At 37.5% G+C, this 20,540-nt stretch overlaps 1 protein-coding gene across 9 annotated transcripts in view; it reads right to left on the bottom strand.

The window, feature by feature from the left end:
• COL19A1 (collagen type XIX alpha 1 chain) overlaps positions 1 to 20,540 on the bottom strand; it is a 359,940-nt gene that overhangs the window by 302,984 nt on the left and 36,416 nt on the right. For all 9 annotated transcript variants that reach the window (XM_017971197.4, XM_017971198.4, XM_017971199.4 and 6 more), the window contains exons 3-4: positions 16,176 to 16,250; positions 14,758 to 14,857 (exon numbers count right to left, since the gene is read on the bottom strand). In XM_017971197.4, coding sequence (XP_017826686.3) covers positions 14,758 to 14,857; positions 16,176 to 16,250 — 175 coding nt within the window. The remainder of the gene's footprint in view (positions 1 to 14,757; positions 14,858 to 16,175; positions 16,251 to 20,540) is intronic.

The raw sequence follows: 20,540 nt of genomic DNA, 5'->3' as shown, positions 1-20,540 counted from the left end.
AAGCTACAGAACAAGAGAGGATGAGGAAGAAAAATCCATCATTACCATTTTCTTGTTTGTTCTTTTGCTTAAATAAATAATAAGGAATGTGAGACAAGAACTAAAATATAACAAAGAACAAAGTTGAACAAACTTTTACAACTCCAGTGCTCATAAACTGAAAAGCAAGATGACATTATTATTCTAGCCAAATTTCATTTTGTAAATGATGTTCTAAAAATTGAGTGTAAGATACATTCACACAGCAAAGTGTTTAAAAAGTTTAATCACTGGTTACAATGGTTCCGGAGGTGATTCTTCAACCAGCTCAAAGCATAAGCCTTACAGCAAAGTGCTATTTTGATAGCACTAGAGTGAATTTTCCAGATCATATTTAACAAGACCAAGCTTTATTTATTTATTTTTGCTTATAAAATTAAATGGCTAAATGGAAAAAAATCTATTTTTAAATATCAAGAACTGGCTTCCAAATTAATTCTGCCATTCTGAATAAGTGTGAGGCAGGGTTTTGGAAGAACTTCCGTATTTACAAGTATCAGTGAGGCCTCTGACTTGCTGAATATCTTCCAGGAAGAGAAATATGATACAAGTTACATTTCCTGAGAGTGAAGTGAGAGATGCTTGGAGTTTATAGTAAGTCATTTCTTTCCCAGCTGACACCCACCATCACCTGTCAGTTACAAGCAATTTGGCTAGCAGGGCCTAGAGAGTTTGTCTGAAATGCCTTCCTTCCAGTCTGGGTGATGATGATGGAGTTCCACAGCCACAGAGACTCTGAAATCTTAGCCCTTTTGTGTTTGCTGAGGGGATTCAGACAGATAGGTTGTTAATGGGAAAACAAAGCTTGGATGACTCTCTAATAATCTCATGCCTGTTCTGATTAGCACTTGTTCAATGTGGCATTGTAAATGACTTCCCATTGAAAATAAGTCCCCCACTGGATGCCATCCTGACAACAAAAACCAAGGATAAATTAGACAATCTGCTCTTTAGAAATGAGGATTTTTTGAAGGTTAGTTTTACCAGGTGTCCCTCAGCCAGGAAAGATTTGTTTTAAATCCTGGACTAAACCTAACCCTGTCCCCAAAAGATCCTCTAAATTCTGAAGTATCCTTGTGTCCAAGAGCTCAGCTGCTGCTTTAGGATCAGTCTGGGAGGTCCTAGACCTAACTGAAAGCTGTGATCTTCCCTATGGCATATGCACTCGGCTGTTTATTTCTAGCAGGTAATGCTATTGCTACCACACCTCCAGTTTTTTAAATATGAATAAAGTTTAAACCCCTCAGACCAGCAAGTAAGACCTCTCAGAACAGTCCACACTTTCAAGTCTTCTCCACCTCCAGATACTCTTCTCACCTGTATTCATTAACCACATGGGATTCTCACTATCCCTCAAATTGCTTTGACCTTTAAAACTACCACGATGAAACACCGCATATTCTCACTCATAGGCGGGTGATGAAAAATGAGAACACATGGACACAGAAAGGGGAGTACTAAACACTGGGGTCTATTGGGGGGAAAAGGGGAGGGCCAGTGGGAGGGGGAGGTGGGGAGGGATAGCCTGGGGAGAAATGCCAAATGTGGGTGAAGGGGAGAAGGAAAGAAAAGCACACTGCCATGTGTGCTCCTACGCAACTGTCTTGCATGCTCTGCTCATGTACCCCCAAACCTAAAATCCAATAAAAAATTAAAAAAAAAAAAAAAAAAAACAGAAAAAAAAAAAAAAACTACCACGATGCTCCCTCTAACTACCAAAACACACATTGGCCCCTTGGCTCACCTGATGAATTCATACTTCAAGGGCTCAACTTTTTACTCCTCTATGAAGCTTCTCCTTGCTTCATCTGTTCTCTCAGAGTTTATCATACATAGATCTAAAAATTGCTATTATGTTCCATAATAGCTCACTTTCGGCCTGTCTTTCCAAACAGACCAATGGTAGGGACTGTGTCTATCCATGCTTAAATTCTCAGGGTTTAGCTCATAGTGAGTATTTATTATCATTTGGGAATTCAATAAAATACTTTGTTAGAATTTCTTCTTTCACTGGCATCTAAGTGGAATGTAGAAATAATGACAATATACCATAAATAATGATAATATGCCATAAAATATTTTTTTCTATATAGCCCTCTTAACCAAAAGAAATTTTAAATTCTTATCTTGGGTAAATCAGAAGAGAGAGGCAAACATGAGAATAACAGAGAGAATTGCTTAGTATCTGTATCTTTTATTTTTTAATTTTTTGAGACAGGGTCTCACTCTGTCACACAGGCTGGAGTGTAGTGGCATGATCAGGGCTCACTGCGGCCTCAACCTCCTGGAGCTCAAGTATTCTCCCACCTCAGCCTCCTAAGTAGCTGCTACTACAGGCATACACCACAACACCTGGCTAATTTTTTTTTGTATTTTGTAGAGACAGGGTTTTGCTATGTTGCTCAAGATGGTCTTGAACTCCTGGGGTCAAGCAATCTGCCTGCTTGGCTTCCCAAAATGCTGGGATTACTGGTGTGAGCCACTGTGCCTGGCCTCTACTAGCTTTTGAGCCTCACAAATGATGGTGAGCCAGGAGTTGATAGAATGATATTTATTAAATACTCTGTGAGGCTCTGTGCCCAAGAAACACTGTCTCAGAGTTAGGGGACAGTTATACATGGGGTCTTTAGATCTCTGCCACCACCTTCCAAAGCATACATGCACAGCTCACTCAGTCATAAGCCACAGGTAACTCTGGTACCTGTGGGCTAAGAATGAGCAGCCATTAGCAGAGGTTGGTTGGGTCTTGGAAAAGCATTTTCATGGAGAGGACTCCCAGCAATGGCAATGGCGACATGCATTGACGAGAAAATTAGAAAACAAGAAGAAAAGCATATTTGTTTTTGAATATAACACATGTGCATCATCTTTAGGGCTCCCAGAAATAATAAGAGTAGGCTTTAAGCAGTTATGTATGTTGGAAGTAGAAGTTATAACAAGTTAGGCATTGATGTTAATCTAATATCATTTAAATCCACATATTAATGAGGCCTGAGAATATTTAGATTATGTAAGTCAGAATTATTTAAGAATTATAGAAAAAGTGGTTTAGACCACCAAGAAAAGGAGGAAACTTGAAGGACATTAGTGAGGGCTGAGTGTAGAATGTAGCATGTGTACTAAGCTTTCTAGGATATGTAGGAATCCAATGGGCAGAAAAGGTGGGCATGGTATGACAGAGAGAGACAGAAATGGGTTCACAAAGGCAGCAACACCTAGGTCAACACTGGCATTGAAGATAGTACAGCTGTCACAAGCAACTATGAAGAAGAAATTTCCATAGTGTTCATGAAGTCCTAGTCAGATTTGAATGGGCTAAGGGATGTGTGAAGTAAAAGTGGACAGTAACATTATTCCTTTAAGAAGTTTGTGAATAAAGGGGACTGTCCAGGGAAAATGTTTCTATAATAGGGAAGGATTAAGTATATATTTGTAGAGTAAGTGGCCAGGATACTGTGGAGAGGAACATTGAAGACCCAAGAGCAAGGGGATCACGGGCAGATCAAGGTCTTAGAGTAGGCTGGCTGGGAGAGGATTAAGAGCACAAGTGAAGGGGTTAACCTTTGAAAGAAGAGTGGCCTCCAGGGAGGACAGCTGAAACTAAGAAATTACGAAGTAGAGAAAAGAAGTTGAGATTGTTCAAATAAGAAAAATAACTTGAACACAAAACATCTGGTCAATTCAATCTCATATTAAACCAACCAGATGTTAATTCTGCATGGTATCACCACATGTGTTCATATTAACATTTTCACTGAACTTATGATTGTTTCCAAATTACTTAGATATAGCCATGGTAAAATGAATTAATGAAGTTAATAATTTTAGTATTTTATTATTTTAGTCTAAAATTATAAGCATTTCACCCAATCTGGAAAAAAAATGTGTTTTAGGAACAATAAGTGCTGACCTAAATGAGATAATAAACAAGATGTAGCAAACTTACATGAATCTTATGTAAGAAAAACTTACATAAGTATAGTTTTTCTGCTACCATGTTTATTTTCTGATTAGCATTGCAGTTAAGTTAAAAGAATTGAAATGACTTAAGTAATGATTTATCAGTTGGCACAATTATTCTTCCTTGGTTGACATAGGTTTCAAAGTTTATTATTGAAATGATAATTATATCTTACAATCTGATTGTGTTTGAGAAGTAGGATTAGACTATGTAATGCTATTTTATGAGTCCAGTCAGCCTATAAAAAAATCTTTAGAATTGTTACAAAGTTATTCTGAAGCACTAGTAAAACAAAGCCTCACGCACTACTAAAGTCAATTCTCTAATTCATAAATTTAAGGCCATGCTTCTTTGTAGGTTTACAATCATTATAAAAGCAACACATTTGCAACCACTTAAGGATAATAACTAAGTAGTCTTCATAGCATTTTTATGAACCAAATTAAGATTAAAAATAGGACTAAAGTACATACTCACGTGCCTGCTTTCTTTTGTACACTCTGAAAACCTGCAGGGTACACTGCATGGATACATTCACACAACCCTACCAAGGAAAAGCTCTGCTGTCCCTTATAAGGATGATTTACTGAATAAAAGAATGATTGGTAAAAGGAAAAACTCTAATATATAATCCAACTATAGAGGTAGATTAATCAATGCCTATTAGACTGGCCCAAGTAATTACCAGAGTAGAACACTTTAGTTTCATTACTTTATGAGCACATTTGTGCTTTATGATGATCCCTAAGTAGTACATTTAGCTGGTACCTCACTACTATCAAAGTAAATGGCCTATAGACATATCAAGATAAGATAATTTACATGTAATCAACCATAATAAAGTAGAAATTAATTCTGGATTTGGAGACAGAAGAACTGAGCTCTAGACACAACTGTTTCATTTATTATTTTTGAAATTTTAGGTGAATTACTTAATGTTACTGAACCTCATTTTTCATCTATAAAATGGTGATACAGTACTACATCACAGAAGTCATTGTGGTACCAATGATATAAGAAGGCAAAATTACTTTGTAAATCATATAATCTTCATAAGTGTAAGGTGCTATTATTAGGATAATTATCATTGTTGGAAACTGGGTAGTCACATGTGCCTTGTCCTTAAGTCTTCTTTGGTAAAAAGATCTAGTACAAGAGTTAGAAGTAAGGTGCCTTACTTCTAGATGTGCTGGTAAAAAGAAATCCTTGGTTGCCTAAAATATGCAAATAACTGTACTGATAAATTTCAAATACCCCTTAATTTAAACTTAAGATCATATCAATTCAACTAGCACTAAACACCACTGTGTGTCAGGTACCATAAAGGACACAAACATGAATCGGGTGGATGTAATACCTACCCTATAAGGCTTATATATCCGAACAATTACCTGCCTGGCCAAAGAATGGGAGTTCTGATGTGAGCAGTGGAGTCTAAAGAAAAATAATGCCTTTCTGATTATATGATACAATATAAGAAACCCATTACCTATTTTTAATGACCACAGACTTTCATTAGAACTTAAGCCACCTGGATGTTGTAGGGAAAATCGTATATAAGTTCTTTGAAATTTTTGCCAGGGGCTTATGTAACGTTGGTGAGCATCAGAGAAAATCAAACCACCTGCCACCTTGGATAAATTGGGTTGTCAATATTTTTCTCATATAGAAATTATCTCATATAATAATATTTATTGGATTTTTCCATGTGCTAAACTCCCAGGACCTTCCCTCATCTGGGATGTTTTTCCTTTCTCCAGTACTTGATTCATCTCTGACTCTCAGTAGCCTCTTCAAAGCCCAGTTTAAATCTCATAGTCTTCAAGATATTTTTTCTTATCCAAACTGTAAAGGATTTTGTCCTCCTCTGAACATTTAAAACATTAACTGTATGCTTATAATTATAATTGAGTTTGTTTTCATTTCTTACCCCTACAAGGAGATATCACACACTTCCTAGAGGCAAGAACCATATCTTACACTTCTTTCTGCAAACTCTTCACTAGTGTTCTGTCCTGTGTTTCAACAAGACAAGTGAAAAACTACTCTTTTTTTCCTCAGAAATGAGAATCTACCCTCTTTTCCTTAGAAACCTTATGTACCTTTGAGGCTAGAAATTGGATGTGTGTAAATGAATTGCAGCTTCTCACTTCCATTCAATTTTTGAGTAATTTAATTGTTAAGAATACACTCTTTGAAGGCACTAATATTATAATGTCTATACTAATATAGACATTATTGTTTATTACTGTAAGAACTTTTTAGTATCTTTTTTTTTTTGAGACGGAGTTTCGCTCTTGTTACCCAGGCTGGAGTGCAATGGCGCGATCTCGGCTCACCGCAACCTCCGCCTCCTGGGTTCAAGCAATTCTCCTGCCTCAGCCTCCCAAGTAGCTGGGACTACAGGCGTGCGCCACCACACCCAGCTAATTTTTTTGTATTTTTAGTAGAGACAGGGTTTCATCATGTTGACCAGTATGGTCTCGATCTCTTGACCTCGTGATCCACCCGCCTCGGCCTCCCAAAGTGCTGGGATTACAGGCGTGAGCCACCGCACCCAGCCTAGTTTCTTAAATATATAAATCTATTTATGGTTTTTCCATTTTTAACTCATGTGAAACATGAAAATATTTTAATTTTATAAGATTTTATCTACTAATGTTCACAAATAGACATTAAATTTAAAATGTTTCTGTAACTTTTAAATAAACGTATTTCTCTCTGGCTAACAGATAAGTGCTCAAGTCCAATAAAAAACTTTAAGTCATATGAACGTTGCAGAATTTACACATATACAATTAATCACTGATATGTTCTACTTTTCCCAATGCTGAATTATCTGAAATCTGAAAGAGGAAAATCACAATTTACTTAAATTTGATGATGATAATATTAAAGGTTTGCAAAATTGGTAAATGAAAATAGTGATCTGATATTTCGCATTATATTACATCTTAATATCTATTTCTATACTAAGAAATTTATTATTACTACCTATTAAAAATTCTAATTTTTCTCGAAAAAAGTTCTTTTGACTATTGAGAAGTAAATATTTGTATATGTTCTTTCCATTTAAAAAACATATGACTTAACGACTAACCTCAGATTCTTAGTATGCCAAACTGCAATGAAGGAAATAAAGTGATGACATATACGATCATGTGTAACAGTCATACAATCCCACAAAAACAGCTGTACAACTTTGTAACTAAGTCACCTATCCTTATACAGGAAAATTTCTATCTATACAATGAAAGAATGCCCCAAATGAAAACCCAAGGGATGCATAAATAGGCATTCTCTAGAGCTTAATGAAATTGTAAAGTAATCCTTCTGAAACACTCAGCAAGTAGATGCTTCAGTATCATAGTTCTGAATAAGTTTTCAGGCTCTGAATTTGTTTTGAGAACTTGGAGAGAACTCAAAGAAGAGCAATATAAATGAACCATGGGTTACAAAATAGTCCCTTAAGAGGGAAGGAATGAAAACATTGAAAATCAGCTTTGTGCATGATGCTTAAGGAAGTTAAGCCTTTATAAGGGGTGAAATTTGAGTCACACAGTCTAAGCTTGAACAATAGAAGGCAATACATTTCAGTTGCCTTCTATCAAGGCAAAGCAAGAAGGAAGTGTATCTTTTCCTTGCACTGTGTATCTTTCTAGCAGGTTCTAGGAAAGAAAGACTAGATACACATCGTTTTACCAATGTAAGCTCAGAACCTAGTAAAGTGCCTGGCCCACAGTGGTACTCAACAAATCCTTGTTGAATAAAAGGATAAGTCCTAGACTAGACTGCATTCATTTTAGTGACTTACTGAATGCTACCTCTGATTCACCCTTTAGAAAAACAGATACATTTTAGAAACTTCTTTGACATTTTTAAATAGAAACTACAGCTTCTATTTGTAACTGCACAAGTTTTAAGTGAAACAAAACACAAAATCTTAACATGAGAATGCCTAGTGCTACAGAAGATATTGGGAAATATGTAGAATACATGGAGAAAACAATGATGGAATATAATTAGTAGTATATATCAAGCTCCCTAAAAATGAATTAGTAATTTTTTTTCTAAAAATCAATTGTATGAAAATAATCCTAAATACAGAGAAAAACAACTTTCTTGTATGTTGCAATGTTATTTATAATGATAAAAAATCTGAAGATAGTAAAGTTTCATGTAGAAAAGGTAGTCCCATGGGATAAATCATTGAACAGTAGAAAAGATAAGGTAAAAATCATGCTACAACATATTAACAGTTTTGTCCATATTTAGGATTATTTTCAAGGGAACTGTTAAAGTCCAGAGTTCAAATATTTCTGAAAAACATTATATACCTTCCAAACTTATAGTTTGGTTTTCAACTTGCTGAAGATTATTATGTTTATAAATACATAAACATAAATTAGAATAACTCCTACCAGCTACCTCTTATTTTCATGTAAAGCTATGAAACTAAATTGCCTCTATTTTCATAAAGCAGACATCAATCTAATGAGAGAAACAGAGAAACGAAGAAAGAAGACTCCTCTTCACTAGAGATTTAGTTATTTGTAACAAATACTAAGGCGATCACATATTTCATTTACACCACTGCGTCTAACTATATTATTCAAGCTCATACATCATGTTAAATTTAATCTGTGTTGATTTTTTCACACATAGCCTCATTTCCCTGTTCTTAGGCACGGCTTCAATCGCAAAAGCCACCAGCTTACAGAAATCATCCTAAATCAGAGAGAATATAGATATGAAATACATATGCTCACTCTTCCCTCCCTCTCTTTTTTAATGGGTCATAGCACTTTAATTTGCTGAACCCTCCATGGCCCCAGAATTCTTCTCAATGCTGCATTCCAGACAGCCAGTAGCTATCAAGAGGCTAAGAGATAAGGCTCTTTACCATACTTGAATTAAATAATGAATCAGAAAATTCACTTCCTTGGTACATTTGAAATCAATTTCTTCATTGGCCGATCAAGCTGAGTGTGTCGTTCCTTCAGAACCCACAGCATGTAGAAATTTAATATTCATCTAAAATATTTAATACTAAAACATTTTATTTGAATTAAGTTTCCATTGAAGCAACTAATGGAAGTAGATAATCGCATGGTGTGTTTGTGTGTGTTTTTGTCTTTTTTTACTCAATACTTTATCAACTACCCCTGATAACTGCCAAAACACAATTAAAAAATAATCAAAGTATAATCTTCTTGGATATAGATTTATCAGTATGTATAAAAATAATGAATTATCTCTTTTAAATAACCAGGGATACTTGTAGATAGACGCAGCAAAGAAAATTTCCTCTAAAAAAAAACTCTTAGAGAACTAGGTAGCAGGCCACCCAGAATCTTCTAAAGTCCCCAAATACTTACCATTTGCTATCCCATAAATATAGAAGAAATGGACATAAATTTAAATCCAACAAAACACATAAAGCCCCTCAGAAGTCCCTTGAGCCTGTGCCACATCTAAGTGTACTACGATGTTGTAAGGAAGCTGGATGTGTTTTGGTCAAGGGTAGGCTGAGGTAAACATGCACAGTGACTCAGTGAGTTTAGAGCACAGGCATATAACTCCATTTGTTATCATAGCCATGGGAAGGCCATCTCTTGGCCTTAGGTCACTATTGCCTGTAAAATGTATAATTGCCCTGCTGACACTGTATAAGTACACTCATGCCCAGTGAAAGAGACAGCCAGAGCTGTCTTTGCAGATGGACAGTAGGGAGTCAGGACATGGCTCAGTTCACTCCTGCCCAGAGAGAGAAAGAATTAAGCTGCTAACCCTGAAGGGAGAGCCGGCCATCCAGCTGTGTGTGGGAGCTGCCAGACAAAGCAACCAAGACAGGGTGAACAGTGTGAGCGAGCTAGTGTGTGTAAGCTGCTGATGAGAGAGCTGCTGAATAAAACTAACTTTCACCTGCCTATAGTCTTCCAAATGTTCTTTTAGCTATCTGCTCACCCACTCACTCCCTTCGGACCTCAGCATGAGATAGAACCTGACCCCAAGCATAACATTTGGTGTAGTCATGGACCTGATAATTGGCCCCTGAGGGCTCCCGGGTTGGCTATGCGGCTGAAGCATGGGCTGTGGCACCCAGTGGCAGCGGTGCTGCTTGAATGGGCCCCATTGGAAATGTGGGAGGCAGTGGATGGGTCTCCTGTGAGTGTGGAGAAAGCACTGAGGCAGCTGGAAGCACACAACACTGAGAAGGAATGCACCTTCACCGGCAGAGTTGGATGGGCATTTCTGACTGTCCTGCGTGAAGTACATGCTCAATCCCACAGGTAAGGGACCTCCCTCCCAGTACAATCCATGTGCCTGGGGGCCCCAGTGCAGAGCTTGAAGCAGAACCTGTGGGTGACGGACATCCAGGTGTAAGCAGGGTACCTGGAGGCCCAGATAAACAGCCTGGAACAGGACTTAGCAACAGCTGTTAGTATGATCTTGAGTCCATCTTCCAGGCTGGACACTCCCAATTGGTCTGATCCTGAGGAGGAGGAGGCTCCTCCACTGCGGGCTCATGCTGTGATCCATCAGAAGGTGGAACATAAGCATCTAATGGGAATCTAGAGGAGTGCCCAGGGCTCCTCCAGAAGTGGTGGAACATACCTCTTATAGTGCTCATACATGCACTGAGTTGTGAGAATTAGGTAAACAGTGCCAGTAGCACCCAGAACCCCTCCCTGCCTAGCTACTCCACCTTTGGGGTGAGGGGGCTGACAGCATTTCTTGCTCCACCTCTGAGATGGAAAAGCTGGCTTTTATCACAACTCACCCTTCCCTTCATCAGCGGCTGTAGCTGTATCAATGTTGGCACAGAGCATGGTGAACACACATTAATCGAGTGGCTAATGGCTGCCATATGGACTGTTTGCTATGATGCCAGAGAAATACCATAAACTGTGAGTAAAGGACAGTTATATATTCATTTGGTGCAAATTCTCTGGGAGATGGGTATAGAGCAGGCCATTTGATCTGAATACCTGGGGGCCAGATGATAAACACTTTCCCTCCCACATGAGGAATCTTGTCCTGGGCTCAGTGCCCCTGAGTGCTTTTGGCTCTCTAGCTGCTGTTCTCACTCCATATGTGGGTGCTGCCTAAATGAAGTGACTACTGCTATGGCAGCCCTTGGTGGGGGCAGAAAGCTGTCAGTTTGCCTTCATGTGAGAGTGACAATTAACTATTACCGTGTTGCTGCAGGGCTATATGCATAGCCCCACCATGTGTCATGAACTTAATGATGTTATGTTAACCTCTGATTCTCTTGCAGATTTAGAAGCAGCAACATTCCTCTTGCCTGGGATTGGAATGATGAGGCTAAGACAGTCTTCCTGGTAGCCACACAGGCTAGTTAGCAGGCACAAGCCCTACAGGTAGTTGACCAGAGGTGCCCTTGTAGCTAGATGTGCATATGACCACAGATACAGGGCCTATAGCAGTGCACGGAGCACCTGAGAATGCCAGTAGGCTTTTGGTTTCAACTATGGAAGGGAGCTGAGCTCCGGTCTTTGCTAACAGAGAAGCAGTTACTAATAGTGGGATGGGTGCATTCCTGAATAACAATCCCCATACTGGGAAGCAATTGGTAACTGCCTATGCTGCCCTTCAGGCTCATAAAAGCATGGTAGAACAGACTACAATCATCATGCAGATGACTTATCCATGAGTGGGGTGGGTACGCTCATAGGTAAGCACCCCCTGGATAAAGACGGTGCAGACATCCACTTTAGCAAAGTGGGGCACTTACTTGCAGCAGTGAGGTACACTGAGTACAAGTCCCTTAGCAGCAGAGTTACAAGAGGTCTTGAAGTCTATAGTCCTAATGCAAGGTGAGGCTATGGAGCCTGAGGCACCCCTGCCATTCTTGATGGGCATGGTATACAGATAGGTCTAGCGAGAATACTGCTGCTGCCTTCATTGTTGCGAGAGTCCAGCCTAATACTGACACCATATGGTTTAAAACCAAGTGTAGATAAAGTAGTTAATAAGTTGAACTCAAGGCAGTGTACATAGTGATGATCAAAGAGGTGACACCTGTGGTAATCTGCACCAATACTGGGCAGTTTATCGGGGTTTAACCTGTGGTTGATTACCTGAAAGTTACAGAATTAGCTAGTTAGTCACTGACCCATGTAGGGACAGGCCATGTGGCCAGATCTATTAGAGGAAGGATGACCTTCTCCAACCAGGTACAGGGATGAACAGAAATCTGTTAGTGCCTGCCCCAATGCCCCTAAAGGTAGGAAAACAACAACAACAACAAAAACCTGGTGTTGGCCCTGGACCCTCCAAGCCCCTCACTGTAGATGGTTGGCTATTGTGGCCCTTGTGGGGAGAGTCTGAGGTATAATTTATAAGTTATTCCTTGGATATTTAAAGTGTGACCTCCACAATTAACCATTGGTAGGAGAATGGCTGAGTTGTAGGAGAATGGCTGAGGAAGAGACCATCCTCCAGGGAAGATATATGTTGTCTGTGTGGGCTATCATAGCTACCCTATAACTTTAGCATGGGTACAGGACCAAAAAGAACCATGGGGAGCTGATTAGGTGTAGTACTATTGCCCAGGGCAGAAGCCCTTGGTTACCGCACTGTTATCCAGGGATAAATGGTGACTTGTATTTTGCCTGAGGCTCATGATTTACCCTTGTTAGTACCTGTGTCCTGGACCTGACAGATGTTTATCTGGTAAGCCCTGCAAAAGCAATCTTTGGGATTTTTACATTAAGCAAGCTTCAAGGCATTGAGTATGCCTAACAGGTATCAGACCAACATACTTATTAGCCTCTCCTCTCATGAATCTCACCTGGGATATGCCAGAAAAATAAAAGCGAGCTCAGGCACAGAAAGTATCCGCATTTTCCATATAACATAGTATCTGCCTTTTCCCATGCTGACTCTGCAAAGCAGCTTATTTACAAATATATAAACAGCTGCAACTTTACTCCAGTCTCATTGAAAAATCGAAATGGCATCATGCAAGAGAAGCATCCTAGCATACTTGGCTCAACAAGTGAAATGTAAGTGGAAATGAGCCAAGCTACTTGACACTCGCTGGTCAGCTAAACCAGACACTCCCTGGTTTCCTTTAGTGGAGGTACCAGGGTTCTACTCCAAAGAACCAGCAAATTCACTTACATTTATTACCCATGGATTGGGCAGTGAATTAGAACCCAAAATTCAGAAAACAAATTCCAAGTCATGCCTAATATTTATCACATGAATTCATAGAAAAAATAGCATTGTCTAAATGTGGCAGCAAGTTTTCCAACGTAGCTACTTAAAATTAGCTGTAGTCTTCTCACAGGTAGTCCAATGAATTTTAAAAAGTTTCACTCCAATCGTTTTGCCATCTGACCAGAATTACAGGGGTTTAAATCCAAAAGAAGACAGTGGGAGAGAATATACACGTAAGAAATATTGTGCCTCTCATTTTTTCTTTATGACATATGCATACTTAAGCATGGAATTGCTGTGCCCTGAGAGTTTAATGCCTGCTTATGAGACCACCTAAACAGCGGCCGCTGTAGCACACACCCATACAGCTACATCTGCTGAAGTGTCCCACCTAATAATCACCCATTATATCCCCTGATTTGAAATTCCTTCCTTCCTTAATATTCTTGTTTCTTGTTAAGTATTAAGCAGTTTACTTTTAAGGAACCATTTCAGTCATTAAATGAAAATTACCAAAGTATCACAAAATAAGTTTAAAAGAAACTTTTCTCAAGGAAAATGTGAGTTATGAACCTCATTCACCCAGAATATCTGAGGAAGGGCAATGAGATGATTAATGCTATTTGCCTTTAAGAATTCAAATTTTGAAACTGTCCCAGTCTTGTCTGTCTTAAATATTAGGCTACTGCCCAGGAAGTGAAAACATACATACATATTTTCACATAAAAACATTTGTGCTGCATATTAAGCCAAATAGAATTTTGATGGATTTTTATTGCAGTATATTCATATATGGGAATATTTAGCTTGGACTCCAGGAATAATTATCCTGACCATATGTGCTACCTGGCTGTATGATGACTCAGCTTTCTGAATTACTATCAATTCATCCTTTAATTATTGCCAGCTATATGGGGAATCACTGTTGCCCTGTAAGGTTGCTGATAAATTGTCACTATTTGAATGGAAAGTGATTTCTTTTTTTAACTCTGAGTGTATCCATAGAAAACAGAAAATAAAAATAACAAGGGAAACCTTTGGTAAATCTGTTTTAAAATTAAATGAGTATCAAGACTAAAAATAAAAGCACGTAACAGCTTTTTATTTACCATGTACTCTATACATGGAGAATAGATGAAAGAAGCACATAAGAGCTAAATTCTGTTATTTTAACTTAGGAAGCATAGAAAATCCAAAAATATATATAATAAATATCAGTCTTTTGGCTCTGAATCTATATAATGCCTTATGTTTTAATGTTTACACTGAAAAAACTAAAACATCTACTTTAAACATAACAATATTTCTTCAGAAATGGATTTAATTATTATTCTTTAATGACCATGCCTTTTTCTGTACGTATAAATGGTATTTACACTGTAGAACAAAGATTAGATTGCAATGATTTTTATAAACAACAAATACATTAACAAATACACTTACCACTGCATTCCAGTGAGGATGATGCTATTAAGAAACTTTATTTTTAAAACAAATTATTTGAAATCTCCTTAGAAAATAATTTATGACATATTATTAAACATAAAGAAAATATTTTTTTTACTTACATAGTGTCTCTAATAAGAAGTGCACTTCCCAATTTGAAACAGGTTTTATCACTTTCACAAAATGCACGTCTCAAAGAAAATCTCTCTCCTAGATCAAAACCTGTAAAAGGTAACAAACGATTCAATACAGCAGTTTTATTGAATTTAATAAACTAATAGAAATGTTGATTTCTAAACAGGATTTTGTGTTGCCCTTAACTATTGATTGATCTACTTCAAATAAAATCTTGCTGCTTGGGATCAGCAAAATGTCTTGATTTTATTTTTCTCCTTTTTTATTTTTTTTAGACGAATTTTCGCTCTTGTTACCCAGGCTGGAGTGCAATAGCACGATCTCGGCTCACCACAACCTCCACCTCCTGGGTTCAGGCAATTCTCCTGCCTCAGCCTCCTGAGTATATTTTTCTCCTTTTAGGGTAAAAGAGAATGAGATTCACTTTGCCATATAGAACATAGAGCTACTTTTCTGGAAAAAAAAATTCATAAATATATTTCAAAAGAAACTCAATTTTAATTTCCTTTACCCTAGGAATTATCTTAAGTAAAAATTAGTGTAACTCACTGTAGCAGCTCTGATGTCTAAAGAAAGAAAATTAGATTTAAAATAGTACAGCCATTCAGTTTAAATCTAAGCAGACTTTTTAAAAATTATGCTTTAAAGAATGTATACTGATGAGAAGAAAAATGGAATGGAAGAATTATGAGTGTGGAGAGAAAGAGAAGAGGAGGAAGAGGAAAAGAAGGAGATAGAAAGATTACCAAAAGGAAAGATAAAAAGGATAACCAAAATGGTAATCTTGTCTTTATCTGGGTGGTGACATCTTCCTTCTCACAATTTTTTTTTCTTCTTCCAAAATGTCTACAATGGGCACAACTTTTATAATTTTAAATAACCTTTTTTTCTCCAAGAGGTTGAGATGTTGTTGATCACAGATTAAACATATAGAATCCTGCTCTCAGAATTTTTTCTACATCATCTACCTTAAATTTTTGTGGGCCAGGTGTGGTGGCTCATGCCGGCAGTCCCAGCACTGTGGAAAGCCAAGGCAAATGAAGCATTTGAAGCCAGGAGTTAGAGACCAGCCTGGCCAACATGGTGAAACACCATCTCTACGAAAATTATAAAAATTAGCCATGCACTTGTAGTCCCAGCTACTCAGGAGGCTGAGGCAGGAGAACTGCTTGACCAGAAGGTGGAGATTGCAGCAGGCTGATACTGCATGACTGCACTCCAGCCTGAGCGACAGAGTGAGACTCTGTCTCAAAAAAATAAAAAATAAAAATAATTCTTAACATTTTTACATTAATGCTATGATCTTAAATTGGAGTGTCAAAGATTCACCTACATGTATTCCATATCTAGTATCTGGTGATAATTTTACATAAAATATTATTTTGCAAAGGATTATATTGCATACCTGAAACTTCAAGTTTGTTTATATTGTCATATGTCAGCTGATGTCTCTCTACTCTCAGGATAGGGCATGACTCTTCTATTAAGGAAAAAAAAAAGCACAGAAGATTTGCATTATGTTTTCTATCAAATTCTTCAAATGACTTTGAAATACACAGTACAGTCAGAAACTTAATATAAAATGGAAATAAATTAAACCATTTATTAAATTTCTGTAAAATGAGGATAAAAACATAACTATTATCTGAACACTTTATGTATCCTTGACATTTAGAAATAAGCTAGTTTTAACATCATTAAACTTTCATATTCAACGTACAATAGTAAAACAAGTGAACTACTACTATATTTTATCACAACTTTAATTCAAGTTTTGGTGTTGGGTGATACTAAACTTTTAAAACTAAAGGGAACATACATGGAAGTTACCAAAATAAAATTTAAGAAGCAAAGACCTCTACCATATAAAAGTAGTCTATACTTTTAAAAAATAGATAAAATCACTGAGAAAGTTTACTTTTGTGCTAAGGCACTTAGTGATATTCAAAGAAATAAAAGATAGTCTCAACTCAGTGAATGTACATGTTTTATATTACTCACTACAAACTAATATGGTAACAAATATGCAAACATCAATTTTTCAACATCTTAGGATATGTTTAAATGGAATCAGGTTAGCTTCTGCAAATTTACTAGTTAATTCAGACAAAATTACAGCCAATTTTTGAATTATGCCAAGATAACTGTACTACTGGACAGTTAAGACTCTTAGTTTAAAAATTCAAACTAAATTGATTAAATATTTTGGCATCATGCAATCACAACTTTAATTCTCTGTGTTTAAAATTGATGTTTGGGTTTAACAACTTAGAAGTTTTTTGGTTTGTTTTTTGAGACGGAATCTTATTCTGTCACCATGCTGGAGTGCAGTGGTACGATATGGGCTCACTGCAATCTCCACTTCCCAGGTTCAAGCGATTCTCCTGCCTTAGCCTCCTGAGTAGCTGAGACTACAGGTGCATACCACCAAGCCTGGCACACCACCAAGCCCCAAAATTTTTGGATTTTTAGTAGAGACAAAGTTTCACCATGTTGGTCAGGCTGGTCTTGGACTCCTGATCTTGTGATCCACCCATCTTGGCCTCCCAAAGTGCTGGTATTACAGGCGTGAGTCACCATGTCCAGCGAGAAGTTTTTGATATAGAGGAGGTAAACTACTTAAAACCAAACTGAAACTTCCAATTCACCAGTTCCCCCTTTATTTAAGAAATATATCACAGACCTCAGGTGTGGCAACAGGGTACCATCTTAATATACTTAACCAGAAAATAAATTAGATTCTAAATAATCCTACCATTTAATCAAATTTAAAAGTAAGAAGCAACTACATTGCAAAAAACATTTTGAACACAATTTGTAAAGTAAGTGAAATTATAATACTAAATACTTTTAGATATTGCTTAGCTAATATGGAAATTGCTATCTCAGAGATCTTAACACAATTGCAGCCTCTAAAAAATAGTAAAATTATTTGAGATTTTATAAACATTACCAATTATTAATTCAGATTCATAGTCATTTTTATTAAACCCAAACACCTCATTCAAGATCTGAACACTAAAATCTACCAAACATGCCTGAGAGAAATTAAAGACCTAAATAAGTGAAGGGATAAACAAAATACTTAGAATGCATGACTTAAAAGTATTAGAATGCATGACTTAAATTTATTAAGATGTCAGTTCTCAGTTTTATCTCTAGATTCAGAGCAATACCAATTAAAATCCCAACAGTATGGGACATATGTGTATGTGTGGGAAACTGACAAGCTGATTCTCAAATTTATATATAACTACAGAAGAAAAGCTAAAAAAGTAAATTAATTTAATTTACTATTAAGACAAGCTAGAGAGCTTAAAATTAAAGAAGATAAGCTAGAGAGCTTAAACTACCAGATATAAAAAACATAATGTGGTGTTGGTACCCATACAGAAAAACAAAAACATACCCCAAACATATGGTCTCCTTATTTACCACAGAAAGGTTACTCAATTCAGTGGAAAATGGATGGTCATTTTACTAAATGGTTCTGGGTCAATACAATATCTATATAGAAAAACGCTGAACCTTGAACCTTCACACCATGCATAAAAACTAAAGATAATCATAGAAATAAATGTGAAAGGTAAAACAATAAAGCATCTACAAGAAAACATTCTTCATGAACTTGGGATAGCAAAGATTTCTTGAAAAGAACACAGAAACCATTAATCACAAAAGAAAAGATTGCTAAGTTGAATTCCATTAAAATTTAAATCTTTACTCAAACAACACTGAAAGAGTAAAAAGCCAAGCCATAAATTAGAAGGTACCTCCAGTCCATATATACAATATAGTATTGTGCTAACCTACTCTGTGTTGGCCTGACAGATGCCATCTTGCTGAGAGCCAGACAGACTCCATCTTAAACTCTGCCTCACCCCTCCAACCATTTCTCCCTTAAGTGCATACCTGGGACATGCTACTGTGCTGGGTCATGCTGTACTTAGAGCTATAGAGGCATATAACCATTGTAACCATATCCTGCTTGGAAAGCCCAATTGCTATTGTAATACCCCCCTTGATTGTATGGCAAGTACTGAATACCCCCCTTGGTAACCAGCAATCATAAGAACTGCTTGTGTACACCGTCTTTAGTAATTAACAATCATGGGAACCTCCTGCCTCCTAGTTACCAGCCTCCTTATCTAACTTGCTTGTTCTGTTTCTGTAAATTCCACTTCAGCTAGACTCCCCCTCGTCTATCTTAAGCAAGGTATAAAAAGGAATCAAGCCCCTTCTTCTGGGCCGAGAGAATTTTGAGCATTAGCTGCCGTCTCTTGGTCACTGGCAATAAAGGACTCTCAATTGGAACTTAGAGTGTGGCGCTTTCCTTCCAACTCGCTCAGGTATAACAATATCATTTCCAGAATATACAATGAACTCTCACAAATCAATAACAAAACAGATTTAAAATCTTATTGTAAAAATCTGTGAAAAGATTTAAACACTTCACAAAAGAGAATATCCAAATGGTCAACCCACATATAAAAAGGTGCTCGACATTATTAGTTATCAGGGAAATATAAAGTGAAACAACAATGAGATAGCACTAAACTGCTAAAATTAAAGCACTGAGGATGCCAAGTGTTGATGAGGATGTGGAGCAACAAAAACTATTCTACATTGCTTGTGGGAGTGGAAATTAGTACACTTTAGAAAACTGTTTGGCAGTATTTACTGCTGCACTAAGGAAAAGTCCTGCAACATTCTTGGTGTGCAAAGTGGGGACTCAAGAAGTGGTGACTAAAAGGGGAACACAAAACATCTTGCTGTGGCTTCTAAGCCTTTTCTTCTTTGGACTTCTGAGCTTATGGGAAACCACACCATCACCCCCTGTCACTTCCTGGGGTCGGGGACCTTTACCTGGTCTTTTTCTTCCTTTTTCAGGACCTGGTAAACAGCAGCGCCCAGCTGATCCCCACTCCCTGCTGCCGCAGCCTTCCCCTTCCCTGGCTAATGGGGTTAACTCTATTGGACAGTAATTAAGCTTAATCTTTTCTTCCTGGTGGAGGAATTAGTTGCATAAAAATAAGAAGTTCTTCCCCAGATATTTAAAAACTCTTCTCTTTCCCTTCTCCACCCCATCAGGAGTTAAGCTTTAAAGATATTTTCCCCCTTTGCTAAGCCAGATCCCCTCTCCCTAATGATCACTGTTTATTTTTTCTGTAAAGCTTAATTGTAAAAAAGGATTTGTGGGGCTAGTCTTGGGCTGTGGCCAATCTGGTGTGCTTTGCCTGTCTGTATGGTTTATACTACAAGCCTCCATATTGTTTTTACATCCTGGTGGCATGGCCTGTAACTGCTTGGCAAAGCTTTGTTTAGCAATCCTGTGTTAGGGAATAAGTTTCTTTCTGGTTTGGTATCTGTATGTTTTCCCAGCCCTGTCTCTTAAACGGCCCCATCCAGCAACTAGATTTTCTTCTGCGTGTCTGTGTGTGTACTACTGTGTGTAATGTCTGTCGAAAGAGCTCTGATGAATTTGTCGCAAAGTAAGACAAGCGCTTGGATCAAGTAATTGTTAAAGGGAATATAAAATCTGTAGGACCTTTCTGTTCACATGACTTTAATCTTTGAGAAATAAAAACAGCCTTAAGATTACTGGCAAACTGCAGATCAGATGCAAGATTTGCTACGTGTTTTAAGGGTAGAAAGCGCTTTTTGGGTTTTGAGAACTATTTGACTTCCTGGCTTTACAATTGGGGACATAGGGAATAAACAGACCCTTAATTAAGAAGCAAACCTTGGCTGCAGTTAGTACGCAATTAAA

This window comes from Callithrix jacchus, chromosome 4, assembly GCF_049354715.1.
Source record: "Callithrix jacchus isolate 240 chromosome 4, calJac240_pri, whole genome shotgun sequence".
Lineage (NCBI taxonomy): Eukaryota > Metazoa > Chordata > Mammalia > Primates > Cebidae > Callithrix > Callithrix jacchus.
Note: the sequence above shows the minus strand (reverse complement) of the source record. Positions and strands in the feature narration are given on the sequence as shown.